At 48.7% G+C, this 22390-nt stretch overlaps 2 protein-coding genes across 10 annotated transcripts in view; one reads left to right on the forward strand and one right to left on the reverse strand.

Moving 5' to 3' along the window:
* The window catches only part of stx8 (syntaxin 8), a 59475-nt gene that overhangs the window by 26186 nt on the left and 10899 nt on the right, over positions 1-22390 (forward strand). The window contains exons 8-9 of one of the 7 annotated variants that reach the window (XR_003891441.1): positions 4271-4340; positions 17569-17759. Coding sequence is in view for 3 of the 7 variants with exons in the window: in XM_029850169.1 (XP_029706029.1) it covers positions 4271-4340; positions 17636-17729 (164 nt within the window). In the remaining 4 variants the exon portion in view is untranslated. Of the gene's footprint in view, positions 1-4270; positions 4341-11920; positions 11952-17568; positions 17760-22390 lie in introns of those variants that run through there. The other 6 variants (XR_003891442.1, XM_029850169.1, XM_029850170.1 and 3 more) reach the window with 6 other exon arrangements.
* The window catches only part of ntn1a (netrin 1a), a 36471-nt gene that overhangs the window by 5037 nt on the left and 9044 nt on the right, over positions 1-22390 (reverse strand). For 2 of the 3 annotated variants that reach the window (XM_029850163.1, XM_029850164.1), the window contains 3 exons: positions 10344-10532; positions 4158-4307; positions 2680-2742 (listed from right to left, as the gene is read on the reverse strand). In XM_029850163.1, the coding sequence (XP_029706023.1) occupies positions 2680-2742; positions 4158-4307; positions 10344-10532 (402 nt within the window). The remainder of the gene's footprint in view (positions 1-2679; positions 2743-4157; positions 4308-10343; positions 10533-22390) is intronic. The other variant, XM_003971991.3, reaches the window with a different exon arrangement.

Below are 22390 nucleotides of genomic sequence, written 5' to 3' on the forward strand. Positions count from 1 at the left end.
CGGAGCTTTGTGTTCCGCTTTTCAGAGCTCTGAGGAGTGCGTAAGTGAGAGGAGGACCTTTGCCCCCTTCTATCGGAGCGCTGTACAGTGCATTGAGCTAATCGTTTTCATTTGGCTTCTCCCTGAAGCTTCCTCAGAACAGAAGTGGTACAGTCTGCTGGGTTTGAGGAGTAGGGTGCCCACGGATGGAGGAAAAGTAGGCCCGGCCTGGGTTCAGCAGCCTGCGGAAGAATCCAGTCCACGTTACCGCTGCGCGTGGAGCGCGATCGCACATTTCTTGCGCGGTAAAAGAGACCCAACCAGAATCATGAGACCATCGCCAGGATGTCATTCTGCCTGAGAGTGGCATCATCCGATCCGTTCCTATCGGGAATGTTCTGAAACCTGAAACAGTTCTTTATACACCAGATTCAGGAGCCTGGGGTATGCGAGCGCGAACGTGGAAGCACGGCGGCGTCGGAAGATCCCGAAGAGCGAGACGAGGAGGTGTGAATGCGGCCCCGGGAGGAGGGCTTTCTCCACAAACCAGACTGATTGAGAAACAAATTGTGGCAAATAAAGCATGTAATTAGATTAGGGATCCCAGAGTGGCGTGCTGCTCTCGCCGCAGAGTTTGGCTCCTTTTCATCAAAGACCCACAGAGAAAAGAAGGAACAAAGAGAATACGTTCATTGTGTTGCCGGGGAGTAAACGCCGGTTTGTTTTTGGTAGACGGCACATCTCACAATTTGAATTAGATTGATTTGAATTGAATTGAATCAAACATTTAAATCCAGTTGTGTTTGGCACCAACCGTGGCACCAGTGTTAGAAAAGGCCTCAGAATGCCTCAAAATCATTCATTTATGAACTCCATGTGTAGTCACCTGCCTGTGATGGTGGTGTATTAATCATCATAGTAGGTCAGAGTGTTTTTGGAGTGAAAACACACATAGCATTAAGAATTGGTTCATATTGGTTCTTATTCAGTAACTGGAGCGACCCGATCCAGCACCTATGACTGAAGGCGGCGAGCAGGGTGTGTGCAGTAACAGTCATCCCCAAAGTATTCAAGGAGGCCCTGCCACAGATTCTGATCACTTCCAGCCCCACCAAAGCCTCTCCGTCTCTCTCTGTCTGTCTCACACACACACACACACACACACTCTTGTTACCATCAGGCGCCCCATCACAGTCACTCCAGCCCTTCCTCTCCTCCTCCTCATCATCATTATTTTCACATGTCGTGTATCCTGACCAAATTGGCCAGCGCAGGTCACTGGCGGCTAATCTCCTTCCCGTTTTGGTTGCCGCGCAGACGTCTCTTTCACGACCTGTGGGCGTGGCGACTCTCACCATCCGTGACCCACCAGTACAATGTGTGTTTTGTCTGAGCCGCCCCATCGGAGGTATTCTCCATGCATTCCAGCCCTCCGTGTGGTCGAGGGTGAGAGACAAATTAATATCCACTCCTTCCTTCCCTCCACACCTATGGAAAGAAACCCTTCCCCAAAAGGCCCAAACAAACCCAGTGGTCACACACGCTGCTGTAAGTGCGATATTCTTCAGTATCAATACTATGATACTAATACTACTCAGAACTACGTCCATTGATTGAGCTCAGTTGAGTTCAACCTCTCCGTTAAAGTTACGGATTGCGATCAAAGTCGTCCCCCCCAGGTTGTGGTTGGATTCCACCGCATCGCGTTTTATCTATCGGATCCTCAACCTTGTGGCCGTAGGCTTCGCATCACCAGAGTCGAAGGGCGAACTCCCTCCACAAACTTCCGAAGTCTCAAGACCGAACTAGAAAGAGCAAAAATGTCGATCACAGGGATACGGATCCGTCTCGTGGCTCTGGACATTTTCCTACACCCCAAAAGAAGAGAAATTCCTGACCCGGGGGCCCGGGGAAACTCCAGATATTGTTGCTCGGCACCACCCACGGTGTGGTGTGAAGACAAAGCGTGAAACAGAGGGAGACCAAGAAAGTGGAGGAGAGTGAAAACGAGGCCGAAGGAGAAAAGAAAAGAGGTGGAGGAGCGTTTGGGAACCCTGCGCTGTCAATCGGGGCCGTACAGGGGAACGCCGAGGGCCCCCGAGGGCCCGACAACAGCTGCAGGGCAGTCCTACACGCACACGTGTGCTCGTAGATGGAAACCTCGGGCCTCTCGTGGGTTTCATAGGTGTGAAGCGCGTTGACAGATGACTCATTTTTTCCACTCGCAAGACCCAAAATAAAACATGCACCCCGAAGCACAAAGACGTGTGCATGAAATAATACAAAGGAAACTACAAAACCTCAAATGTGTAACAAACAAGGACTCCACGATGTTTCATTTACAAAGACCAGAGACCTCCACCCGTCCTTCCATCACCCCCCGTGTGGAGGGGGGGGGTCATCAAATCAACCAAAGCGTCAGGTCTCTCTGCCCTGGGGCAGACCAACACCCCACTGTGCCACAATTAGCCTGGTGCAAGAGATTAAAGGAGGCAAATTCCAGGGCAGCTGCTAATGGGTTTAATATTCATGAGATTCTTAAAAGCAGGAAGGATCCAAGTTAACCAGCAGTGGGGGGGGGGGGTAAAAACTACAGATCATAGCCCGTTGGGAAAATTCCAGATTTCCAAGGCCACGGTGCACATCTCACCACTATCTGCACTTCTAAAAGTGGCTGAAAAGGAGACGGGATGGACTCACCTGACGGCTCCTCCGGGCTGCTGGGCGGGGTCGGAGGGGGCGTGACTGGAATCTCTGCTCCCACAGAAGACAGGACAGACAGAGTAAAGTCCGTTATTTCATCAATCAGCGCGCATCCCGATGGTCTCTGCAGCGTGTAAATGCGTTCAGTGTGTCGACGCGTGTTTGTGGTTCACCAGACCAGTTTAGAATGTGGGTGAGCGGTTGCTATGGCGGCAAACGGACTGGCTACATATTGTTTCGTGCTGTTTTTGGCCATTTTTAGACGGTTAGAAGTCTGTCAGTGTTCAGAATTTTGACTTCCTTCATAAATACTATATAATAAAACATATGTTCCAAGTCTGCTTGACAGATTTCTCAGTTTTAGTGGAACACTTGTCCAAAGACTCGATTCTCTCAGCTCCCTGTAGCAGCATGTCGAAGCATGTAGGACGAGGATAGCGGCCTTCTCATCCTCACTGGAACAGAACGGCAGCAGAAGGCATGAGACACGCTAAAACAGGAAGGAGGGAGACGGGAATCTGGTCAAATCTGTGACGGGAAAAACGGGAAGAGGTGACTGTGGGAGAATCAAGTCTTTGGGTGGACCTCAGCCAGATTTTTTCCTGTTCTCTCTTTCCAGCTCTCTGAACATGCACAGTGCCACATAAATCAGAATCATCATGCGTGACGCCTGCTGTGTACACACAACAAGGCTTTCATCCGTGATTAATTGATCTGTATCAGACCAGCAATCGATGCCAAGACAATGGCGCCTGAAGGCCAGGGCCGCTGATTGGTTGCCAACGGCGCCTTAAGGTGTGCAGGCGATCAAAGATTCAAGACGAAACTAAGAAATCGACTGAATCTCTTTCACGTCTCATTTCCGAGGAGCACCAACACTTCCCAGGCGTCAAAGAGAGTTGAGAGATTTATTCATTTATGCGATTCCAGACGTGGCATGTTTACGTTTGGCTGTCTTCCACATGAGCTTTGGACACCGGCGATCCAAGTGTGGCAGCGATACCAGTCAAAACGTGTTTATATTGTCAAATGTACAGTTTATCTTTGTGGTTTTGAGTCCTCGCTGACTCAAATAGAGGTGAATATATTATGGCAGTCTATATGAAAGCAATTATTGATAGTTAGATTGCTAATCTGGGTCTATTATTCCCACAAAATCCCGCTTTAATTCAACACAGATCTATTTTTGGCACAAATGTATTTATTGACTTTAACTTCATGATGCCTCGTCTTGCTTCTTGCTTCTCTGGATCTCTAGGATCTCCTTATGAGGTCTCCTCTGTGTCACCAAAAAGCAACAGATTCCAGATTTATGGAGACCAAAAAGCAAAAGCTGTTTATTTGAGTCAGCAGATTTCGTGGTCCGAACGTCGAGGTTTGGACACTAATTTGGCTGAAAAGAGTGATTTAATCCCTGTGTGTGTTTGTGTGCGCGTGTGAGTGTCAGACAAATATCACAGAGCGGTTCCACATACTTATGCAGGGGGCAATGGGTGAGCGGCTCTGCTGGTAGCCTTTAGCGCAGCGGTTGCACGTGATACCGGTCACGCCGTCTTTACAGGGACATTGTCCTGTGGTTTGGTTACAGGTTTTGCCAGCGGCACCCACGGGATGGCAATCACATGCTGTGAGGAAACAGAGGAAGAAAGAAAAGTACGGTGAGTGATGACGCACACGTGGGTGGGGGGGTATAAACAGACAATCTACAGAGTGCAGGTGGGCACACAGCTACAACAGCAGTGGTGAGAGACAGGTGGGGGCGTGTGCAGGGAGACAGGACACCACAGTGATTGTTCTCAAAGTGAACGTGGCTGCGAAAAGTATGGTAACACACCCCTGAAGCCTTGACATTGTCTGCTAATTGGCTAATTAGCCTGATATCATCACACTGGTCGTTATTACTCTCAGTATTTTGTGTGTGTGTGTGTGTGTGTGGTAGAGTGAGGGTTGCGCCTGATTACCAAATGATAAAATAAATGAGGATAATCCTGCTTGTCTGTTTCTGATTTCTGCCAGGGTTTTTTTTTTTTTTTTTTTTTTTGAACGCAGTCCCAAAACGTCTGTCGCACTTCCTTCCAAACTGGGGGGTCCATCGAACACATATGCCTCCGGAATGTAATCACTTTCCAACAGCTCGGCTCGACGCAAGCCCATAATTTATTTAGCAGCCAAACCCCTGTCAGGTTTTTAATCAGCGTGCAGTAACAGTTGTCTAAGTGTTGCTTCTCCTCACGTGTTGATCAGGCTGACTCACTTTTTTTTTTTTTTTTTTTTAAAGGGTCCATACAGTAAATCCCAATTATCTAATTCAGACCAGAACACGTCTTGAAAATACATCACAGGTTTCTCCCTTCGGAAAGAAAAAAAAATAGACAAGTATGTGGATTTTCTCCAAACTCTCACCACCAAACCATTCCGCCTAACGCTGGAACACCAATGAAGCCGACTCACGGCTCCAGCCTCGGCGATCCCGCTCGCTCTCGCCGCCCTCTGCCTTTTATTTTGGATTTTTTTTTTTTTGCTGCGTTGTGTCACTTGTCACTCCAAAAACCTTCAAAGGCGAAGCTGAATTATGCACGCTGAGGTTTGCGGGACTCTTTAGTGGCTGGGCCTGTTTTCATTCGAACCACACACAGTTTAAGTGCACTGTACAAAATTACAGCGAAGGCGAAACGTTCATTTCAGCTCCTTAATTTAGATTAATGCTAAAAGCATATAAATGTCAAAGCAAATGTGGACTTACTCAAAGAACCGAAGCCGCAGCCTCTTGTTGGGTATTAATTTAATAAATCAGCTAATCTGAACAAACAATAGTGCTATTTGATTGTTTCTGTCTGTGCGTAATCTAAAGTTTGAGCTCAATTTTAACCCTTGGAAAAATCTACAAACAGATCTCAGCTTTACATTGTGAAAGAGCAGTTAACACACACACACACACACACACACACACACACACATTTGTGGGGACTTTCATTGACTTAATGAATTCCAGTCCTAACCTTAACCTAAAGGTTTTACCCCCTAAAACAGACCTCTGAAGTTATGAGAAACACATAACACAAAATGTCCTCACTTTAAAGGTAAAATGCCTATTCTGCTCCTCAACTATGTAGCACGTGCAGGCAAACACACACACAAACATACACACACACACACTCTGCCACATGCATTTGCTGTGCTGTATAATAAGGCTGCTCCAGTGCTTAAAATAATAGAACTTAGATTCAGGGTTTTTTAAAAGGAGTATTGCCTTTAGAAGCCTCATTTTAAAATGTTATACCTGATTTTATAGTACTTTAAATATTTGTATTCTCTTTAAAAATGTTTTAAGCGCCACTGGCGTCGGAAGATTAAGTGTCATAGATCAGTGTTTTCTTATCTACCAGCTCAGTCTGTCACCACTTTAGTTGCTCGGTTGTGTGTAGCTCAGTGAGGAGGAGGAACACACACACACACACACACACACACACACACACACACATGTGCTGGAAACCCTCCAACCAGCGGAAAGGCCGGCGCAGCACGTACGGAGGTCTGTAAATTTTGGAGGTTGTCATGAGAGTTTGAGGCTCAAGAGGCCGAAGTGCACTTCTGGTTAAAGCTTCAGAGAGTAACGCTTCGATGTTTTAAAAGCTTCCCTGGTAACCAGGGCTCGCTGTCTGAGCCCGGCCACTAAATCAAGGTGCACAGCACATGGCGTACAGGTGGAGAGCGCTCTGTTCCGACCGACCTCCTGTCTGGGCTGCGTGACAAACGGTCTCGCTCCCTGTGCTGGTTTACACACCTGCTGGCTGAAGGCGCGACCTTCTGTGGACATCTGAGCCAGAGTTTTTGGTTCAAGTGTGTGCTCACTTAACATTCAAGTGGTTGTGTATTCTACTTCATGGCTACTACTGATAGCGTGAGGAGATAAGGTGAGTAGGAAGTCCTTCACCGAGGAACGGGGGGGTGGGGGGGGGGATGTCGAATGCTGGGCAGAATTTATTATATGAAGGATTAGTGCATCGTTACTCTCAGAATCCCAGATGACTTCTGTCTGTGTTGGAGAGTAGAGTGTGTCCATAAGGCTGGCATTTAAAGCCCCCCCCCCCCCCCCCCCACACACACACACAGTTGATTTGTGTGTTCTTTGCCAAGAGTCTGTTCTGTTGCTATTAGGGATCTTTGCAGAGCAGGAGGAAATACTGTTGTTGCTTTAGCTCACAGACTGTTTGTCTGTTGTTGCTATTGGGCGATTTTTGCTGCTTCTTTCTGTGACACCGGGAACTGTCAGGCTTCTGGACCAACACTAATATATTGGATGGGAGCTCGTGCTGTGAGTGATGCACATGTGCCTCATTACAGATTAGAAACACACACGTGTCAGCATGTCCAATGTAAAACCACAAAAAACAATATTTTTCTAATCCTGAGCAGAGAGCCTTTTATATTCAGCCTATTAAAGCAAGACAAAGACGAAAAAACCACCCCTGCTGCATCGACGAGACACATGTGCTAAGAATCTGGGTGTGGGTTAGCCTCACTGAAGCAGACCACCACTAAATCAGGCCCTAATTTCCCGCCCTGTGGAGACTCGTCCCGCTCGCTGATAAATCTGCACGGTTTAAATGGGTTGCCCCGAAATGACGCCAACAGTTGCGGCGTCGGTGCCAGCCGCGGAAAGCTTGAATTTACTCAATGTAGACAGTCCACCCGGGGGGGGGGGGGGGGGGGGGACTAATCACAAGCAGGGACAGTTGTTTGGAAGCAGCTGCGGACTCATCACTGTCACTCAGCTGTTGTTTGAATATGAGCCCTTTAGGGTTTCAATCCCAGAAACAGGATGACAAGAAACAGTCATCCATCCAACCACCCACAGTTCTAGTGACGTGCAGTAAAAAGCTGTGTGCCGCTGCTCCCTCTCAGGGAAGAGCCGGTTGGCTTTTGGTGGGAATGAGCGGCTTTTTGCTGTGTTGTGTTGTGCGATCAGACCCCTGCGCTCTCCGACTTTGGGGCAAAGCAAAGGACTTTCGCAGATCGATAAACAGCCAAAAGCTCTTAATTGCTGCCACTTTGCTGCGGATTCCGCGCCGACTGAAGAGCGAGCGGGAATTGGGCTTAAATTTCATTGAGATTTCTGGAGTTATGGGCTGGAGAAGTGTGACAGCATGCATTCCAAAGGGGTTTGACAGCGGGAAAGCTGCGTGTGGTTAGAGGGATAAAGGGAGCATTGAATTAAATGATATGCGACTTTCCGCACCTAAGTCGACGATAATATTTTGTTTGGCAGATTCACAGGTTCATGTTTGGGGTAATTAGCCGAGGTCCTTTATCGTGCGTCTGTTTATCAGGCGTAGCCGAAAACCTCAGATATGCAACTTTGACCGCGTTTGCTTGGAATTGTGCAGAGCTGGGCGAGGTGGGAGGTGCCCCAAACCTGGCCCATTCTACAGCAGGATGAAACCTTGTTTTGTTTTGTTGTTTTTTAATAATTTATTAACACGTGCTCGTGTTTAGTTTGAGGAAGAGACTGGACCCTTACCCGTCGTTAGGCGACCGAAGCAGTGGTACAATATTAGCTACGACATTATTACGTATAGTTGTTGCCCGCTTCCCACGCTCTGCAGCGGGGACGTCGGCCAGATTGACACTTCTGAAGCGGAGTGTTCGGCTCAGCCGCCAACGTTCTGGTCAGTGAGCTTGTTCCTGCTTTCAAAGCACAACAACAAATTAGATGGAACCACATAAACAGCAGTTTTGCCTCTTAAAAAAAGAAGGGGGGAAAAAGCCCATCTGCACACTCGCAGGATTCATCCACGGCCGACATGAAGATGAAGGAGTTCCTGTCAGGCTCCAAACATAAGTGATCAAACAGCCCGAGTGCAGAGCCAGCCTCACATATCCAGATGCTCTATGACTTTACTCCAGATGCCAGAGGTCCACACCAGGTGCATTTTTCACAGCTTGAGACCTGCTGTTTCGACTTTTGCTTCATGACGCATTGATCCAGGGTTACCCAACATCAGATTATTCACCGTCATTGTATGAGAGCTGAGCTCCACATCAGTGGAAAACATGAATCGATGCCCTCGGGCATTTTATCACCCGTTGACCTGAGGTTGCCTGGAATCTTTTTGCACGTTTCAATTGTTTCCAGTGCGGTTTTGGTCATTTCTTCTGCTGTTTTTCTGTGAATTCGGCATTTTTAATTATCAAAATAAAGTCAGAGGCAATATAAAATACACTAGATTCCACCTTTCTTTGCCAAAACAAGCAGTCCGTCATCACCAAACAGTTAAAGGGTGGGTTAGTGATGAGTAAAGCACAACTGTTTCAGAGCTTTTCTGCTCTGAAAAGGGAGCCCTCATGAAGCAGAGTTATGGGATGCTGAAAGAATCCAGCCACGCAGCAAGAGAAGGGGTGTTAGAAACAACAAAAAAGGGGGTTAGATCTTTGCAATTAGTGAGCAGGGTAGACAGAGCGGAGGATAGGGGTTAAAGATACACAGCATCCTGTTGTGATGAATGTGTGTTTGCATTCCTCCCTGACAGAAGAATGAGCCCAAAGCAAAGGGAAGGTGTTCATGTCAGGAATATCGCTCTGGAGCACTGAGATGTGAGGCACATCGGGGATTTAACGTGATTAAATAAGTGAAATGGAACTGCCTTTGCACTCAGCATGGTAAAGACACTCAAGCGGTGGCATCAAATGTTGCTGCGGCGAACAAAAGACAAAGAGGGGTCATTGTTTCACGTGATCCGTCACAGCTGTTTTAGTCTTCAGACGTGTTCCCAGTCACACCGGCTGACTGGTCAGTTTATTTATTTACCTCCGGGTGATTGACATGAGAAAACTGGGGCTTAAACTGTCAGCGCGCAGCTAATATTTCCTCATCCGCTGCCTCCGAAATCCTCAGACGTGTTTGCATGATGCAGTTAGGTGTTTAGGTGTGTGTGTGTGTGTGTGTGTGTGTGATGGGTCTCTGGACTTGTTTGCACAGGGATTTTGCTCCTGTTATCTTTCCCTGCAGCTATAGAGGAGGTGAGAAAACATACCGATCTTTTTCTATCACACCTCGTCCTGCTGCTCCTTCTCCTCCTTCGCTTTGACCCTTATTAGCTGCGGTGAGGGCTGGTGGCAGGCAATCCATCCAGCACTTAGCAGCGAGCACACCTGCGTAGGGGCGGGGCTCCTCCTTCCTTCCCCTCGCATCTTTCATTCTCCTTCCACCTCCGTCTCTCCTCCTCCTTTTGCCTCTCTCCCCGTCCCGCGGCCCTTTCACCGATTCCCCCGGCTTCCCAATTGTTTTTGACCAGATCACTTCACACCTCGCCTCTTTGTTTTGCTTGTCCTGTCATCCCCACCCCCACCAACACACACACACACACACACACACACCCCAAAAGAAGCCAAATAACTCAACTGTCGAGGGGGACACACCCGCGCCCATACCACCCCAACCGCCTGCTCACCTCCGCTGACAGAGGGAATGACGGGAATGAAAGGGCTGCCGACTGCCTCTCCCCCCCCACCCCCGATCCATGTCCCCCATTTCCTGCCATTTATCCAACCCTGATTTGTCACAGGCAGGACAGGACTGAGGAAATAGGCGTGTGTCTTCTTGGTGAACGTCGCCGACGTGGAGAACGGAACGAGCGGGAACGGGAATGAGATGCTGGTACCTTTGCAGGCCTTCCTGTGCGAGATGGGCTTCGACAGGTCTCTGTAGTAGCCCTCTTTGCAGTAGTGGCAGTGGCGCCCGGCTGTGTTGTGGCGGCAGTTGAGACAAACGCCGCCGCTCTTCCTGCCCGACAGTTTGTACAGCTCCATGTTGAAGCGGCATCTCCGGGCGTGGAGGTTGCAGTTGCAGGCTGCGGAGAAAGAAGAGAAATGGCAATAATTAGACATTTTCTATTCTAATTATAGGAGGATGATTCAAGGACAGGGATTAGGATTAGGTGTTCGACCTGTCGTGCACGTGCACGTGCACACTCACTCGCTGTGACCTGTTTTATTCTTCTTCTTCAGTTGATCTCTTGCTAAATTCTTGTTGTTTATTGTTTATTTTTCCTCTGATGTGGAAATTGGACGCAAGCCGTTGGAATTCCCTGCATATTTGTCAGTGCACGTATGTGTGAGCAACGACGCGATGGGACATAAACACGCGCTATTGGGTGAATGCAACATTTCCCTTATTGTGCACTTTCCAGTCATTTGTGTGAGAAACTAACGTGAACGAAACAATACTGGGAAGATGGAATAAATCTGTCAGAGATTTAAATTTTTCCGCTTTTCCGTCTCTCTGGGTGCCTCAAGGGTCAACGGTCCTCTGGTTTTTGTTAACCCTTCGCTCCGCCGGTCCCGCTCTCCCAAGCCCAAACTGTACTGCACGCATCTCACGGGACCGCGCACGAGACCGTTCGGTGCTGCTCTTTCACAGATGAGCAACAGTGGCAGAGATTAATTACCCGGCTGATGTTTATTCATGACTTTCTGGCAGCGAAGCGGCGCGCGGGTTCATTAGGCCTGACCATCCGAGACCTCTCGCCTCCAGCGCCGGCGTTCATGAATGAATAACGCAAAACACAGCTCGTGCACGTTAGTGGCTGCACCGCACACAAATACACGCCGGCTGTGTGCACTTGCTTGTGTTGCTGAACCACCACTTTACATTTTGTCATTTAATATTCCCACCGAGAGTGAAAACGATCCTAACCAATGTTTTATGTGTGTGTATGCATGTGTGCACGTGTGTGTACCTGTGTTTCTCCACGTGTGCGTCCAAGGGTGTGTCTGCGGTTTAGTGTGGAAGTGTACGTCTCTTTGCAAACCTCTATCAACACCAAAGAGCTAATTATGATATACTGTATTTAATAACAGCCACACACACATCCTTGTAGTTCTATCTTTGTGAGGACTTTCATAGGCATAATGCATTATTCAGCTCCTTAGCCTAACCCTAACCATCCCTAACCCTGACCCTCAACCTTAAAACCATGTCTTAACCCTCAAACAGTCCTTTGAGGTTGTGAGGAGTAGCCAAAAATGTCCTCACTTTGATAGTAGAATATGGATTTTGGTGCTCAGTGTGTAGAAAGTTCAAGAACACACACAGAGCCCCCCCCCCCCTTTTAACTGGTGACTTGGCCTCCTGCAGGACTGCAGGGGTTTAATTAATGATGTGTTTCTGCTTGTTCCACCCCCGCATACTGTTGCTTGCTGCCCTAAAAGCTGACATTACCTTCATGTTCCCTTACAGGTGTGGAGTCAAGTGACCGCACAGGTCCTCACATCTCATCTGTTCCCCCGTAATGACGGAAATCTGATGTTTCCATGGTTTCTTTCCTGTCTCCATGAGCATGGCTTTCATACGGTTTTGGAGAGCTCCTCGCCAGCGCGTTGGGAAGGAACTGAGCTGCGTTTCAGGCTGTGAATGTCAGAATGTCGGCTCAACCTCTGCGGGTTACAGCGACTGGTGAAAGCTATCCGGGAGTCTGCCCGCAGGCGACACAGATCACATTTGAGAGGGGTTCCAGCAGGCCTCAAACACGTCTCCGTTGCACCACAAGAACGGCTTCACACCTTTCCTTTGAGGAGAGAGTGGAATTTTAGCCTGTAGGACTACACCACCCTGCCGTCCTGGAGCCAGGTTGACACTGAAGAAGGGACAGAGTGGGGCAGGAGGCCACATGGTGCTCGACTGTAGGGTGCTCCAGGAGGTATTATGTCAGGTAACCAAGGGGAGCGTTTAGCTCAGCCTGCTGACACCGAGCAGGATGGTGCTGCTAGCGTGGAAGCTAACCGTGGAAGCATTTCATAAACACAAACTCTTGAAATGCAGCTCACAGCTGACATCTGGTCCAAGGTGGAATCACCATAAAAACTCTTTTTTTCCTTTTGAAAAAGAACTGACAATCCGCTGAATATAACTGATAACTTGAGACCACGAAGGAGCTTGACTGTGGCTCTGTCATTCATCACCATGTTACCTGTTTTGGTGTCAGCGGAACATCAGAGTTTTACTTTTATTTTCTTTTGAAAACATCTTGTCTAAGCCAAGGACACAAAAACGGTTTCCTGTTTGAAGAAATGTGCTTTAGAATCCAGATCCTTTTACCTCAATTCTCATTTATAGCGGAGAAACTCAACTATGGTCTTTTTAAAAACTAAAATACCTCCTCACAGGCAGCAATGTTCAAATTTCTGGCAGGATCAAACAAAATCAAATGGAGGGAAATGTGTTGAGGTGTATTTTCTGTGTTCCACCTGTTTTAGGGCAGGTGTGTGTGTGTGAGAGTGGTCAACTGTGAACCTCCCATGGCCAAACTATACCTTTCAAGTAAAGAAATGTAATTAATTAAGATAAAGGTATGGGAAAATTCTTTTTTTTCCCGTCCAGCAGACTTCGATTTTCAAATTCAAATCTGAATCGGAGCTTTAAAGGAAGCTGATCCCTGAGGCCTCGCTGCCAGAAGGAAACACAGGGGCCTCAGCGCTGTGTTGGGGTGTGTTTTTGAAAGTCGGCTAATTAGCTTCTCAGAGCGATTCCCAGCCTTTATCATCTGACCTCAGTCTCACAGGCAGAGCAGAAGCCCCCTACCCTCCCCTAATTAGAGGGAAAATTCAAGCATGGAGGTTGAGGTTAAGTTCACCGTACTTGTCGTAAGCCTGGTAATTGAGCCTTGACTTAATTTTTTTCTAAAGAGACCCTCAAGCAACTCATCTCTGCCGCTTTCACGCTAAATCCACCCGCTGGATCGCACTTGTAGCGGTCACATCCATTAAAATTAAGAAGACACAGAAGGGCCGCGCGCACAAATATCAGATTTTCAGACCTTTTTTGAGGTCAAGATGAAATTAAAGGTGTTTATTTCAATCACATATGTTATAGAGAATGACTTCGGCATATGAATTAGTATTATTTTGGATGTATTTTGGAAATTATCTTTCAAAATACCAGGATAGTGCTGGAATCCGACCCTCGGCCCATGCTTTACACACACACACACACACACACACACACACACACACAGGCGAATGTGTTCGGTGTGTCATCACGTGACACAGGAGATAAGATTGTTCTTCTCAGGCTCGGAGCCTTGGCAGATGATTTTGCTGCTCAAGGAATTCTCCTTAAAAAGACAAGGATCTGATTGGAAATTTGGCCCCGGCTGTACCGTGATTTAGTGTTTGACTCATACGTTCATGCGTGTTTTAAGTAATTTACAGGCCCAGATGGAAGATTATCCGTCACAAGTGGAAGAGCATGAATTTTATCCACGGAATGTGCTTCAGCTGTTGAATCTGGGAGCGCGGTAACGGCTCGAAATTTAAAAATTCTGTGATTAATATGCGAAGGACAACATGGGTTTAGCTTCTGCTGCTGCTAAATGTTAGCATAGCATTGGATCCATGTGTCAAGCATTGGCACAAAGTGGCAGCGGCGTCTTCCTTTAATGTCTGGCTTTTCTCGTAGAGACACAACAAACAATCATTCCCACTGTTGATGTTCTCTCCGGGAGGAGCGGTTTCATAATAACTGTGGTGACAGGTGAACTGACACCCACGTGGAGAAAATGTGAGTCAGGGACGATGGAATTTCACTCTCAGAGATAAACCGATAATGGGTGTTTCTTCGAAAACAGCGGGGCCTTTTTTCGCGGTGGGTAATAAATTTTGTCAGCGATGAGTGGAAATTACAGAAGTGTTTATGTGCTCTGTATCTATGGTTATGAGGGCTTTTCTGTCACCTGTCAGCTCTGGCAGCTGTTTATGTAGCGGCTGGAAATGAGTGTTTCCCGAAGCTAGCATCCTCGTTCATGCGTTCCCTTCACATTTTGAATTATATTCACAACAAAAAGTGGGAACGCGGAAAGAGGTGGGATGACGAGGCGCCGCTGCAGAGATTACAGGAGGATAAATTCATTCTCTATCGGGCCAATTAGCTGCAGCCTTCGGGCCTCTGTGGACACACACGGCCTCCTGACTGGATCTGAGCTTTGGCTCGCGGCCGCACTCAATCCCAGCTACGTTCCAGCGTCGCTGCGGTTCTAACAAGCGGTTCCCTCCATGATGCCAGTGATTTGAGGGAAGATGTAGAGAGAGAGAAAGAGAGAGAGAGATGAGGGAACGAGGGAGAGAAGAAATTCAGCCTGCTGCTTGAGATCAAGTCACACGGAATATTCATCACCCTGCAGGGTTATCAAAGGCAGAATAAATATGTGGCAGGGGCTGATTTCCATCATGTTCCTCAGTCAGATGTATGCTTGTCTGACCTTTTTTATATACATACATAAGCTGTTTATTCAGTCCCCTCTTCTTTCTTTCATAAATGCGCGCGCAAGTCTTCTCATATTGGGTCTAATTATGCAGTTCCCGGTGCAGGAAGAGTCTACGGCGCTCTTTAAATCTGCGGGTGATAAAATACAGGCTGATTATCTGACTGGAGCAATTAAAGAGCCGCGTGAGCTGCTTTGCCTTTTGCAGGGTTCCCTCGTGAAGCCATTAGCTGCAGAGCTAAGGCTAGTGTTGAGCGAAGGAATCACTGTAAAATGCAAATAGGTTCCAGAAGAATCCGGCACACGACTCCAGAACGCCGTCGTTTGACGTCTTCCCGTCATCTTCTTGTATGTAATGTCGCGCGAAGTAGTTAGCATTTTCCGACTTTATCTTTTACCAGGTCAGAGGTATTTTGAAGCCATCGCCTGGCCTCCTGCAGCCGCGATGGTCACCTGACCTCCTCGTCCAATCACGCGCCAGCACATGTTGTCTTTTCAAACGCGACATAAATGCTTTATTCATAACTAAATACTTTAACTATAGTGCAGCCACAAACATGAACTGGGGCCTGAATTAAACGCAGCAAATGTCTGTCAAGCGCATGCACCCGTGGCCCCAGCAGTGCTGCATGCTGAGCTAAGTGGTCCATATATTATCCTGTATGTTGGGACTAATAAGGCCTTTGCCTTTTTCGAGAGTCTAACCTGCCACACAGAGAACACAGAGGCGCAACAACAAAAGGGGCCTAATGGCCTCCAATTTCCCGCATTAGTGCCCATTTAATGGCTGACCTGCCCTCTCGTTGCACAGCGCAGCATGGGAGCATGTCTCAGCCACTCTCTCTCACACACACACACACACACACACACACACACACACTGGGCCCGTGAAGGGGTTCCACCCCACGCTGAGACTGCATAATAGGCCAGTTTGTAAAAGGGCTGGCCTGTGATCACTGGTGCATCCATTTGCTGAGTAATCAAGGATCTTCCCTCAGAGTAATGCTCATGAGGGTGTTGTGTGCGCGTGCGCGTGCACGTGAGGGAGAAAAGTGTGCGCACGAAAGCATGTGCATCGGTGTGTCTCTTTGCCTATCTGTCTTTATTTGTGCGTGCAAGTGTTTGCGTGAGTAACAAGATAAAGTAGCGCTGCCTGGAAAAGATCTTCTCCGATTCAGGTTGATGGGAAAAGATTAGCTGACATACAGTACGGGAAGAAAGGAAGGCGTGCTGGAGGCACACAGGGGCTGACGTGCGTGCGTTGTGAATATGTCAGCTATGCCATAAAAATGCCATGGCTGCAGGGAGATATTGGCAGGTCCTTTTCAGGGCCGTGGCAGTGAATGGCCCCTTAGGGGGAACAAAAGCAGATTCCTCAGGTCCCCGCGGCTCCCCGCTGAACAATACTCGCTAAGAGCAGCTGTCTTAATACGGTGAGGGAGTGACAGCTTTAGGAGCGCCGCTGATGCTCCGAGCAGCAGCCACCTAAACGTTGTCCAACAACACTCCGCTGTGTGACAACACAATGCAGTCTAACAGCACCGCGCTCTGTTCGCCTGACAGGTCCAACAGTGAATGCATCCTGTACGTTTCTATCACACTTTAAACCCTCAGCTAGCTTTGGCAGCGACATATAACCTCAGCCTTCATGAGCCTCGTGTGTGAACGGATGCAGTGGCACCAAAGCAAAAGGTCCCTCCTGACTGTGATGAAGGCTGGAACTAAATTACTTTACAGCTTCCTCAACGCGAAGACTCAGTGTTTTCACATATGGGCTTTAATCAAAGGTCTGCGGATCACGCCAGCAAGCGGCCGGCGTTTCTTCCCGTTGTTGGGCTGTGATCTGAAAATGTCAATCCACACAATCTGAGACCGTTGTTGGAAAGCAATAGCGAAATGGATGGGAACGGTGGCGCGGCTCCCCGTCTCTGACCTGGTTGTCAAAGCCGAGCATTGAGACGCTCCTCGACAGTGTTCCTCATCCAGCCATGACCTAACCTGTCTCCTCTGCTCCGGCGTTCACAGAGAAGACGCACATTCGAAGCGGACCCGGCTCCACAAAAGCTGCCCGAAACAAGAGCTCCTAGCAAACATCACCTCCGGTCTGTTTACGCTCTGAGTTTGGTTTCTATGACACCAGCAGGTCCTGGTTGTTTGGGTTCACATAACTCCTGGCAGGTCGTCTCGTGCGTCGCTGGCCCCCGAGGCCAACGGGGACGGGCCGAGGCGGTCAGACGACGAGGCAGGGCTCACGCTCGCCCGGAACTGGGATTCAGACAGATTCCACCGGGCGTCCTTCCGATCGCTGCGTTATTCCAGAATGCGCCCCGGCCGGCGGTGATTGGCGGCGCTGAGCTGAGACAATAAGCCGTGTTTGAAGATTAAGCGAGTTCATTTGACCCTGAAGGCAGGAAAAGGTGGCCAGTGTTTCCTTTCGGGTGATTACGCTAAAGAAAGAGGGAGACACTGGATATCCCTGCTCCGTCTGGCTTTATTTTTGTTTCTCCTAGTTTCTATCAAAGGGAGAGTCCAGTTGAAGAACAGATGAACCCCTGAAATTCTGGTTTTGGCCTCCTTTTTTTGTTTGTTACTTAATTTTTTATCCATCTCTCTCTCTGTTCAAATGTAGCTGCCTATCAGACGCACTCAACGGCCCACGTTTACGGTCTGATGATGTCATCCGTGTCCTCCGTCAGGTGGAACAGCCTCTCCACAGCAGCTTCGCCTCCCCTGGATGTGAACGCCACATTGAAGCTCTGCTCCATTCTGTCGCTATTGCAGGCTCATTAGCAACCACAACACCACAGCGGCGCTAAGCAGGTGGGAAACCTTTGACCTTCATATGCACCCCCTACATTCCTTTGTCACGTCCCCATTACTAAGTTACCGCTCCCTAGAAATGACCCTCCCCCTCCTCCTCCTCTCGCTTTTCTCTTCTTTCCGAGGAAAGCCCGGCCTTCGCTGCCTGCAGATGTCATTAGTGAGTGCTGCTCCGACCTTTGAGGCTAATTATCTATAAAATTTATAAGCCATGAAGACGGCTTCCACCTGATGGGGAGGGCCTGGATGAGTGGGTGGGGGGGGGATTTCTATTATTACCTTTCAACGTGCATGCGGCTACTAAAACAATCTGATTACTTCGCAATTTACGCTTAATGGCCGTTGTTTTTTCTCTTTTTTGCGACAAAAAGAGAATTTGAAGTAGGCGCCGGAAAGAAAAAAAAACACACTGTTGCCCATAAACATTTCCATTTACTCATGGAAAGATTGTGATGTTTGATTTACTCCAAACTCTACTCATTGATCTGGTATTGGATTCAGATGATGGGTCATGAGACCTTATTAATCTGTTGCCTAGCAGCCAGTGTTTCCTCCGCCCAGGCTGTATTCTTTTACGTCCCCTGATGTTTCGGTCTTAAATGAAGTGTAAAGCCAGCAGCAGCCGTCACATCTGTCACAGCTCAGGCCTTTTTTCTTGGGGGGGGGGGGAGGCAGCAGAGGGTGCAACTGCACGCTGAGTGATGAGCTCACAAAGAAACTCCACTTTGCCAGGCCGCGATGGAAAAAGCTGATCCCGATAAACGAGACCGTCGCACGTGACAGGGCCCCGGGGAAGCGTGACTAACAACCTGCAGGTCGGTGAGGAATCTCTGACGGACAGAGGACACCGGCGGGCGACAGGATGATGGATGACAAATCATCAGGCAATAATCGGCACTTTTGTGACTTAATCACAATCCCAGCCTCGCTGAGAAGGTTTATTTTAACGACGGCCCTCGCATAAATATGTTTTCATTCGTAACGCTAAAGGGAGAGCACATGCACCGTTGGTGCCAGAGAGCGGAGAGGCCAAATGGCGCAGAACGCCTGAGAATGTTCAGAAGAACAGAAACGAGGCGAGAGGGCACACGTGCTTACGCATCGACGCTACGGAAGAAAGTACGAAGCTGCGCGTCCGTCGCAGCTAGTGTGAGTCATAATCCAAGACCATCAGGAACAGTGTGAAAATAAATCACATCTTCAGAGTTAAATTTAGATCCTCCTCCTCATCTGCTTTTACTTTCTACAGTAAATCACCTTCCACATGGCAGAAATACAACCTGTAGCTCTACTGCGACCGTGCGGAAAACCGTACACGGCAGCGCATTCCGTCCTCTTTCCGCCTTTCTTTGCATCCTTAATTGGAAATTTACGTTTTGACAACGACAGGGATTATTAGCGTGAGTTAAAAAAAGAGGTGTTTGGCGAGAATATTGCAGACGCGGTCCAAAAAATGTGCGTTCAAAAAGAGCCGAGCATTCATCGTCTGCTCAGTGTGGTGCAGCCGCTGCTCCGGGTCGATGCAGATTATGTCTGACAGTGATGGAACGGAGAGGTTTATACTGTACCAGCTCCAGAACCACATTTACACGTGTGCTCTGCCTCCAAGTTGGCCCCAAGCAAGCTCTGATACATCGATATGCGTTACATACATCCCCCTGTTTGCACGCCGCTTCCTTAGCGGTAGCTCGTCTTTCCCTTCAAATGCAGCAACAAAAATCGCAGCATCGCCTGTAACTGAATGGGACGTCGGCAGGAAGGAGGAGGAGAAGAAAGAGGAGCGCTTTCTGCTCGGAAACCCAAAACCCGATTGGGATTTCGCCATCAGTAGAAAGCGGTTAGCGAAGGGGAGGACTGGTCCGTGCCAGACCAAGCAAACAGCTGACAGGGTCCAAGGAAAGTAGAATTTACCCCAGGAAGCATTTGGCAGCAGGTAATAGTTGTTGTAAGATAAGAGTCGGAAGGAAAACTGTTTCTGAGTAGGGAAGAGAGCAACGTGTAGGATCCACTGATGCCCCCTCTCTTATTTACAGAGATAACGGGGGGGGGGGGGGGGTACGTTGTGGGCAAGGTGTCGGAGGCTCCTCGGTTTGGCGTTTGGATCAAACGTGCCAACAAAACACACAAGAGCTCAAATTGTAAAAGCCGTCTTTGGGTTTGGCGCCAATGCAAAAAATCCATCAGTTAAATCCGGGTTGAATTTGGAGGTTTCGGACCGATGACCCCCGCCTTTGGCGCCACTTCTGCCGGGATCAACGTCATCGGCGTTCATGCATTTCCACCTTATGTTTACAGCTGAGACTTTAAAGCCAGAGGTTCTGATTTAGCGTCACGTTTCCCCCGACCTGCAGCTTTTTAAGTGAGGAAAGGAGGCCACAATGTGGAGCTCAGGTTTAAATACTGCAATTATTACCCCCCCCCCCCCCCCCCCCCCCCCATCCCCCAATGTGTTATTGATTCTGTAGATATTTCCTGATATTTGCTCTGGCAACAGGGTGATTGTGCTCTGAAGCAGGTTTGGAAAATTGACTATAATTATCAAATAGGCCACTTAAACTAATCTAATAAAATGGCTCCAGTAAAAAGTTCGGCCTCTTGTTGCAGGTTTTGCATGTTCACATCTTGCAGCTGATAAATGTGGGGGCAGGAGGGAGAAATCTGCCTCTATCCCGGCCTGGCGCGTGCACAGCCTCGACGTGCCCACTGTAGCGCCGTGTGTTGGCGAGAGAAATGTCATTTCCGATGAGGTCACTGGCCCGAGCGGCAACCCAAACACCGGCCACTGTTATTCCTTTCCTTAAGTCTCGCTCTCCTCCTTCTTGAGTCTCTCTATCGTCGCCTCTCTCTTTATTTTTCCGCTGACCTTGTTTGTTATTGGGGCTCTGAGTTCACTTCATTTCCAGCGGCTCGATACTATGGAGACGGTTCACAGAAACCCAATAGCTTTTTTTTTTCTTTCTTTCTTTTTTAAGTGGGGCTCGAGATTTCCTGGATGACCAAACGGCGGCTGACGCGAGACCGCCGGCTTCGTTACCTGTGTTTGGATGTCAGTGTTGATTGGTTGGATCAAAGTCCAATTATTTTCCATAGCTTAGACAACTGGTTGAGGTAAACGCACTGGTTGGGATAGGTGACTCGAACCATAAAGCTTTTTTTTCAAACTTTAACTGGAGCTCCTTTAACTTAGCTAATATTTTATTTCTGCTCTCAGTTAATGAGGGGCCTCTATCTGATCTGCTCCAGCACCAGCCACCCAGGCCCCCGTCCGTCTCTACGCTATGAGCTTTAAAAGAGGATGGAAATTAAGGACGGGACAAGAGCTGGGGCTGCCTACGGCTCCCTGCCTGATCAGGAGAAAGACGGGGCAGAGGACATGAGCGTTCTCGCCTGGCTGGCCCCCGTGTCTCCATCCCCTGACTTCTTCAGAGACCCCGGGAGACGGCCAATCCATCTCCTGTCAGTTGTCCCCCGAGCTCCGCCTCAACTTTCATCTCCGGCCAACCATCCGTCTCGGCCGCACAGGAGAAAATACAAGTAGTAAAACACAGCAGAAACAAGGGAGGCGGGGGTGGGGGGGCTTCAACCGGGGAACCTGGGGACTGAGATGGATTCTCCAGGCTCTGGTTTATCATCAGAAAGACATCTGGATATCTGCAGACATCTGGGGCATAATCATTGCAATATCTGTGAGCGTCTCTGGGGGGTTCACCACGGAGCAAACCAAAGACAAGTTCAACTTTTTCTCCCGGTCTCATCCAGGCCTGGATTCTAACTTCAGCGAAAACATACGGGGGCCCCATTTGGAAATGAATTTTTGCCAGGAACGATCATCTCATAATGTAAATATTGCCTTTAATGACTCAATTTCCTTACAATTTCCTTATCAAAGCTCTTATAATCGGGCCCATTTGTTTGCCTTCCCATCCTCGGGTCAGATGGGACTTTTAATATGAGAAGCAGAAAGGAGATTCAAACGGGAAGCTGACAATTTGTCAAGAAACACACACACTAAACACACACACACACACACACACACGTGCACGCGCGTCAGAGAAGAAGCCCCGGCACCGAGCTTGTTCATTGTCCCAGAGACAGCAGGGTCGGCTAAGGGTGGGGGGGGCTGGGACGGCGAGAAAGGGAGAGAAGCAGTGCTTTTTATCCCCACTGATGCAACCATCCCTTCAATGAAGGCAGGCGAGACCATTCAGTGCATTCAGACCCGCAGAGAAAGTGTGGACCTGCAGTCCTCTCCCCCCTCCCCTGAACCCCCCCTCCCCCGCCCCCCCTTCCCATGAGTGTCTTATCTCTGAGAGCTAATGAGTGATGGATTAACCCAGGATCACCCCTGGCAAATTGAGATGACCCGGCAAACTCAGCCCGCAGGCAGCCTCCCAAAAGAATACATTCCACACGCCCCAAGACCCACAAAGTAGCCCAGATTTCCCAAACATCTCGCAGGAAATCGCCGGTGATGATCTGGGATCCGTCTCCCCGCTCGTCCTGCAACAACAACCGCTTCACTTCTCACCAGGAGGTGTTTACGGACCCGCTTCTTCCCCCTTCAAACACTGTAAATCTCGATTTTGTGCTGACCTCTGCTGACTGAGCTCCCCTTGTGCAAGCGTGTCAAC

The sequence above is a fragment of the Takifugu rubripes genome, chromosome 17 (assembly GCF_901000725.2).
Source record: "Takifugu rubripes chromosome 17, fTakRub1.2, whole genome shotgun sequence".
NCBI lineage: Eukaryota > Metazoa > Chordata > Actinopteri > Tetraodontiformes > Tetraodontidae > Takifugu > Takifugu rubripes.